This window comes from Trichosurus vulpecula, chromosome 8 (genome assembly GCF_011100635.1).
Source record: "Trichosurus vulpecula isolate mTriVul1 chromosome 8, mTriVul1.pri, whole genome shotgun sequence".
NCBI classification, from domain to species: domain Eukaryota; kingdom Metazoa; phylum Chordata; class Mammalia; order Diprotodontia; family Phalangeridae; genus Trichosurus; species Trichosurus vulpecula.
Window position 1 is genome coordinate 10,079,037 of NC_050580.1, and position 7,814 is coordinate 10,086,850.

Consider the following 7,814-nt stretch of genomic DNA (forward strand, 5'->3'; position numbering starts at 1 on the left):
AGATTCCATAAGAGATGTCACACCAGAGATTGCTTTGGTTGACAACCTGATGATTATTAAAGCCACGAGAGATGATTAAAAGCAGGAGATACATGTGGGCTCCGCAGAGGCCTGCCTGTGTCCAGGAGGACAGCCGTGGAAGGAGGATCCTCAGGAGAGATGGGGAGGCCTCCAGGGCATGCCTGCTTAAGGCCACCAGGTCCAGGGCCAGCAAAGCCTCCTCACTGAAATCCATAATCACACCAAGGAGTTCTGTCAGCCAAGCACACAGGAAAAACCAAGGGATGAAGCCTGCTGCTACCCAGCTATGCTGTGTGGTGAATGGGGAGGAGCCCGTGAGACATGCCTGCTCAGTGCATGTCTGTCTGTCTGACAAACGCCGATGATGGAAAGCAGCCTGGAGGAAGGCAAAGAGACTGAGCAGGCCTACGTCTGAGGCCCAGGTCTGTGCTTTCAGGAATCCCAAGGTCCTCCTTGAAAAAAAGGGTCCATCTTTTTATCAATAATATCCTTCAGATTATATTTACTGACCTCTTTAGAGTTGGAGGCAGCTAGGTGGCTCAGTGGTTAGAGCACTAGGCCTGGAGTCAGGAAGACCTAAGTTCAAATTCAGCCTCAGATACTTACTAGCTGTGTGACCTTAGGCAAGTCACTTCACCCTGTTTGTCTCAGTTTCCTCATCTGTAAAATGAACTGGAGAAGGAAATGGCAAACCAGTCTAGTATCTCTGCCAAGAAAAGCCTAAGTAGGGTCATGGAAAGTCAGACACGAGTGAACAACACACAGTTTCCTCACCCTTGAATGTAATTATGGGCCTTGAGGCAGGAACTGCTTCATTTTTGTCTCTATAGCCCTAGCACCAAGTACACTGCCAGGTAAGTAGCAGGCACTTAATAATATTTGTTGATATGAATCAAATTCAAAGTCACAACCAATCACCCATTTGGCAGCAAAGGCCAAAGTTTGCTGGGCATGATGGAGGGATTAAAAAAGCCATAGGACCTGCCTAGAGCTTACAGCCCATCAGGGAAGAAAGGACACATCCACATGGAAGAACTCGGCTTTCCAGCCCCTAAGTTCACGGGAGAACATCCAATTAGCCTTCCAGAGAAGACCATGTTTGGGCCAGTGATGGAAACACACATGTCCTGACAGAGGATCCAGAGTGATGGGCTCATCATTCGGAGGCGCCTTTATGATTGGAGAGAGGGGGTGAGCTGATGTGGGGGGTTCTCTCGCCAGCATCCTGTGCTCCAGGCTCAGAAGGCAAGATAACCTTGTTTTCCTGATCCCCCGGGGCCTCAGCCTGACGGGCACCAACGCTGTGACCTCAGGGCTCTGGGCAGCCATAACCCTAAATGCCTCACCAGCCTTCTCAGCCCCAGCACCTCCTTCTCAGCTCCTGGCCCTGAGCTTTCTTCCCTCTGTGTTGGTAAGCAAAATGGGCTCCTTAGCACTTAGTTCACCAAGTGCCCTTGAATAGTTTGGCTTTTGTTCCCTTTGAGTAATTTAGTGTATTTCATTGAGCCTTACTAAGTGCTAAGCCCCAGGCCCAAACCCCTATTAGGTGTAAAACCTTAGTGGGTGTGGATTGGCAACTAAGGTGGGGCCCAAGATGGGGCTAACTCCAGGGAGGGCCTAGTTTACATGTCTGGAAGAGCAGAGGCTCTTAGACCACGTGGGTTTAAATTGCCTCTTTGTGATGATTCTAGGTCACGTGGATGAGTCGCATGTGTGACTCAACCCTGATGCTGAAAAAGATATAAAACCAGGGGTTGGCCTCCTCCCTACAGCAGTGGTGGTGCGTGACTCTGGGCCAGCCCTTGTTCTGAGTTCCCAGGCTGAACCTAGATGTTGGTAACTATGAATTGTATTGGGTCTCTCTGTTGATGTTTGTACTTTGTTTGTAATTTGCTCTGAAGTTCAGGGTGCTGGCTTTTTCCCCTGAACTAAGTGACTGATATCTGCATGCTGAATTAAAGTAAGTGTCAACCCCTTCACCTTGCTTTCCTTAGTTAAGCAGATCAAAAGCACCTGTGCTGTTGGCAGCTTTCTGGGTGCTGGCTGTGGATGGATCTTACACCCCCACAGAAGCTGCTAGCCGGATTGTTGAAACACCCTCGAAGCTCAAAGCACACCTGCTCTATTTTCAGAAACCTTTTCTTTCCTGCTGTCAGTCTCAATAAGGAACCACCAGGTCTCATTCCTTTCCCCTTGAGAGTTCCCGTTCCTGGACAGACCACTGCAAGTTTTGATTTCTCTTTCTCTCCAGCAGACCCTCAAGAGAAACCAGGACCACACTTCAAGATACACAATCTGTGCTTCAAGGACTCTAAGGTGCAACTCTTTGGACCTCAGTTTTCCCATCTGTAAAATGGGGGTGGGGTGGGCCCCAATGACCTCTGAAATCCCATCTCACTCTGATCAGGACCCTAGGTCCTCCATCTGTGCCTATCCAAAAGAAAACAATATGAATCAAAATGAAGCAATACCAGTGCCTTTGAGACTTGGCAATTACAGTTGGCATTACCAGAGAATCAGGAAGATCGAGTCTGGTTGAGTCTGGGTCCTGGACACAGATCAGAATACCAAATGTGCAGAGCCAAAAACATTCCCTTTGTCAACACTGCAAGTCCCTGTGTGCCCGAGCGGCCCCTCCCTCTCCTGCTGCCCTGGCTCCCTCCTCATCTCCACCCTCTGGCCCCTCTGGCCCCTCCGGCCTCCATCAGGGCCCAGCTAGAATCTCCTCCTCCACAGGAAACCTTCCCCAGCCTCCCTTGGTCCTAGTGCCTTCCCTCTGCTCATTGTTTCCCATCCTGGACCCAGGTTGCATGTTGTCACCCCCGCTGATTGGGCAGAATTCCTCAACAGAAGAGACACAGCCTTTGCTTGTATGCCCAGCACTTAGGGAAGGGAAATGGAAGGGAATGAGCATTCATTAAGCACCGACTGTGTGCCTGACATAGAGCTTATTTACCAAGATTATCTCACTTGATTCCACAACAACCCAGAGGGGCAGCTGCTATTATACCAACCCTATTTATGGTTAAGGAGACTATGGCACAAAGAAGCTAAGTGACTTCCCAGGGTCACACAGCTAGTGAATGTCTGAGGCTGAATTTGAACTCAGATCTTCCTGACTCTGGGCCCACCTCTAGCCACCGTGCCACCAGCTACCTTGGGTTTATTGACTTACTGATTGACTGGGTGGGCATTGTGCCTACAGTCTCTAGATTACCTGTGGTGGTTTATAGATCTTTGAAGAGATGGTAGGTCAGGTGACCCTACAGAATCCACCTCTCAATCTACAAAAATCTACCAGACATGGAGACGGCGGTGTCCAATCCTCGCTGGAGCGCAATACCAGACTAGAGGCCTGAGAACAACTTTGGATCCAATTACAAACGAGAAATGCCTTCTGTGAGATCTGCAGTGCCCGGGTTCAGAAGGGCACAGTGGAACAAATCAGACATCAACATCTTAGTCCTTGCCAGTGGTTCTTGGTCACTGAATGACCCTCCCTGCATGGGGGCCCCCATATAGAAAGAGGCAGCATTGGTGCTCACCAGCTTAGTAAGAGATGAAGAGGATCCCCAGAGATAGAGGAGCTCCTTGGGAGCTTTACTTTATGCAGGTGCAAAGGAGATAAGCTGGGGGCATTTGTCAAACAAACTAACAAAAAACTGGCATGGAACATAGAGCACAGTTATTTATCACAGAGGTAACAGGAAGCCACAATCAGGGAGGAAACTTAGCAAAGCCTGTTCCAGGCAGCCTCCATCAAGGAATCCAGCATATTCTCAGATCCTTGTATGTCTTCTGCTGAGAACTGAGGCCAACATAAGGGGACAACACATCGTCCTCTGACTCTGAGAGCTCAAGCTTTGTGGAGAAATGGGACAAATATGAGGGGAAAGACAGATGACCCATACGAGGCCAGAGGCGGTAAATGCCCACTGAGTAGGAAAGGCTGGGAGTCTAAAAGGGGAGCCTGCACATTTGCGGTGGGTCAGGAAGCAGAGGTGGGCTTTGATCAGCCCTGAGAGATCAGGAAGATCTCAGTTCCTGGGGGCAGTTTTGGGGGAGATCTTGTAGTTGTAGGGCATGGCATTTTCAAAGAAGAGAGAGCAGGACATTTTGGCTAGAGCAGAGGGTTCATGGGGCTTGAAATAAGGGTGGAAATGCTGGTTTGTACAATACTGTGAGGGGCCCTTTAATGCCAGCAGAGGAGGGATATGATCAAAGAGTGTTCGAGGACGATCCATCTGCCTGCAGCCGCTGGCAAAATGGGCTGGAGTATGGAGGTACCAGAACCATGAAAACAGTTAGGAAATTATAACAAGTGAGGTATGAAGTGCTAAGGCCCAAACTGGGGCAGAGGGAGTGGGAGGCCAAGGAGGGAGGACAGTGAAAGACCCCAGAGGGAGGAAGCATCCACAGGACAGGGTAATTGCTTAGATGCACCGGGAAGGGGCAGGGGAGGGGGAGCTGGGGCAAAGGAGCAGGAGTCTGTCAAGTGTGAGTGACCCAAGGGCCCTCCCAAGAACAGAGACAGGTGAGTCAGCAGGAGAATAGGTTCAATCCACGGGGATTCCAACGTCCCCAATCATCTCAGCCCAAGATCTCTGGGCAGCCAGTCTTTCCAAAATAGTACTTTTGGCATCACTGGCCCCTCTAACGTAGAGACGCCCCTGGGAAAGGCAAGTTTGACAGAGGCAGAGGTCAAGATTAATGCAGTCACATCCTGCCACCTAGCGGCCTTCACTGTCTTGTTTTCCATGGAGCTGACCAGGCAATTCAGCCTGACCAGGGAAAGACGTGGGTGAGGGGTGCCTCAAGGCATTTTCAGCTCCTCTCTCCCAGCCCCCCAGTCCAGGGAGAAAGATGAGGTCTGCCCAATCAGCAGACGCTGCTGCTCAGCCCTGGGCACCCAGCAGACGTGGGAGGAAATGAAAGAGTAGGCAGATAGATGGGGGATGCCGATAGTCACACAAGCCCTGCTCCCCCCAGCCTGGGCTACGAGGAAGAGGAGAGGGAGTAGGAGCCCTTCCTCTTCCCAACAATGCAGGTCACAGCACAATTCCCTCTGAGGCAAACATTTTATAATAGAGTAAATCATTTTTCAAGTTCTCTTCTTACCATGAGGCTTTTTCACTACTTCTCAGGGGGATGACCCATCCTGAACATTGCTTTTATTTTCACATCTAACCCTTGATAATTCTCCCACAGGTCTGTTTTCAGGTAAGTATTACTTGGCAAAGCTCATCACAGGGTCCATGTCACCGATGGAGCTGCCTGATGGCTGAGCCTCTCATAACGAAGTCCTTCAGGAACTAAGACCCCAGGGTCTGCAGTAGGCCTGAGTCAGAAAGGCCTGCCTTTGATCCTAATTCACTATGCAGCTCCCCATGTGCTGCCAATCTATGAGTCTCCTTAATAGGAGTTCCCTATACCAAAGAAAGGCTAAGTTGGATAAAAAATAAAAAATTATGGCTAAGAATGCCTTACCTTATAAAGCAATCTGTCCTGCAGTGACTAGGATTGTCAGAAGGTTCCCATCTACCTTGTAAATCTTGACTAAAAAGTATTAACTGACCTTCCATAGGGTACACAGAACTGTAGCATATCTGCATGCCATCTATACTTTTCCTAGGATACAGAAATTTGGCCAAAAACAGATCCAAAAGAATTTATTGCGTGAAAATGAAAATCCAGAAGCTCTGGCTCTTAGGCTAGATTCTGATCCCAAGTCCCTTCAGCTGACACTCCCTTCTCTGGTTCTTTGGGCTGTGAGGGTTTTGAGTATTTTCTAAAAGAATAAATGACAATTCAGGCTGGGTCAGGTGATCATGCTACATAATGAAACCTATGGGAGAATTTAGAAGTACACGAGAGGAGAGCCTGGACGCAACTCTCAGACCAAACTAGGATTTTGTCTAAACATTTATTCATTATGGTGGGGAACCTGCAGTCTCGAGGCCACGTATGGCCCTCTAGGTTGGTGCTCAAGTGCAGTCCTTTGGATTCTGTCAAAGGGCTGCACTTGAGGACCTAGAGGGCCACATGTAGCCTCGAAGCTGCAGGTTCCCCACCCTTGAATAGCCTAAGGACTTTATTCTGACCCTGATCTCAGGTTTCATAGAGAATGGAGTTCCTTCAGCACCTTCTTTGCCAGTTTTAGAGCAAGGGTTCTGAACCATTGGTATGGCATGGACCCCATGAGCCACTCTTCTGGTGAACCCATGAATGGACCCCTTCCCAGAATCATGTTCTCCAAAGCAAAGCATACAGGAAGAGGACAAAGCAAGCCAGGGTCACAGGCCCCATGAGACCACTCCTCAAGACTCTTCAGAGATCCCAGAGTAAGAACCTCTGTCTGGATGACTGAGAATGGATAACTTGCCCAGGGTCACCCAACCAGCCTATGACAGGGGCAGGATTTGAATTCAGGTCTTCCAACTCCAAAGAGAGCCCCCCGTCCACACTGCCTATCAAGAAATATATTTAATTTGGAAACTACTTATAGCACTTTCTTCGAAACATGACAGGTCAAAAGCACCTTAATTCAGCAACCCTGTGATTTCTTTGACTCAGAAATGAATGTTTGACCTTCTTGGAGACCACAGATCATTCTATGCAGTGTGGAAGCCTATACAAAACTTCAAACCGTTCAACATTGCACCTACGTATAAATGATACCATAAGTGTGCATTTTGGGGTCCTCCTCTTCAATTGAAAATCTTAACCACTGTTCCTGAGGTCCTTTTCTTTGGATTTTCTTGTCCAAATCCCAGTATAATTCAATGCTGTGATGAGTCACTTTGCCCACCACTGGTGGGTGAGGTTTTGAGGCAGGAGAGATTGCTAAAAAATAAAAATAAATAAAAATACAGTATTTCAACATGCTGTTTCTATGATGTAGAAATTCTATTCAACTTACTCAGTTTAACAAGGATTTCTTTAGCAGCTACTATGTGCCAAATGCTACTATGCTTGGTGCTACAGATGACAGAAACAACAACAAAAGTACCCTGCTCTCAAGGAGATTGCACTCTACAGGAAAGCAGAGAATAACTATTCACTGCAGTCCCGTAAAAGAGGGATTCATGGCCAGTAATCAATGCAGAGCCTCATCTGAACCTTACACGTTGCTTTCCAAACTCCCATCGCCCTGCTGGCTGAGCAGGGACATCACGGGGCACATGATTCGGCCACATCATTCACTGGCGCATTAGGCTCCAGGAGGCCCCTGAAGAGGCCATTGGGCCAGAGGCCCAAGTGCCAGCGTTGTCCCTGCATTAGCCTCTTAGTGTGTGCTGCAGAAAAGCTGTGGATAGAAGAGCTAACCCTGGCAATGGAGGGCAGAAGCCTGGAAGGGAGGAAAGTGTGTCCATTGTTTGGCACCTGCTTGTGACCATACTGACCAGCCACTTCAGAAGCACGTGCTACTGATGGGTCAATGATGTCTTCAACTTCCCACACAGAATGCCCTCTGGGCTGGATGATTCCGGCCTCTCGGCAGAGCAGCAATCCATCAGCGAACGATGTCGAATTAGACACGTGTCTAGACATGACTAATAGGTGGCTCTGATTTGTTCAGCTCTACTTATCTGTTATAAAGGAAGGCTTCTATTAGGGAAGAGTGAGTGAATGGAAAGTGATGGAAAAAAGGATGAGAGGGCAGGGAGAGAAGGAAAGAAGGAAGGAGGAAAAGGAAGGAAAGAAGGAAAAAAGATAAGGAAGAAGGATGGAAAGAAGAAAGAAGGAAGAAAGAAGAAAAAGAAGGAAGGAAGGAAGGAAAAAAGCAGAGAGGG

General features: G+C 48.5%; 1 protein-coding gene across 1 annotated transcript in view; it reads right to left on the minus strand.

Annotated features, from left to right (window-relative positions):
* Positions 1-7,572, minus strand: part of FANK1 (fibronectin type III and ankyrin repeat domains 1) — a 30,736-nt gene extending 23,164 nt beyond the window's left edge. The window contains exons 1-2 of the mRNA XM_036734169.1: positions 7,425-7,572; positions 6,687-6,864 (exon numbers count right to left, since the gene is read on the minus strand). Coding sequence (XP_036590064.1) covers positions 6,687-6,864; positions 7,425-7,572 — 326 coding nt within the window. The remainder of the gene's footprint in view (positions 1-6,686; positions 6,865-7,424) is intronic.
* Positions 7,573-7,814: the final 242 nt, after the last annotated feature.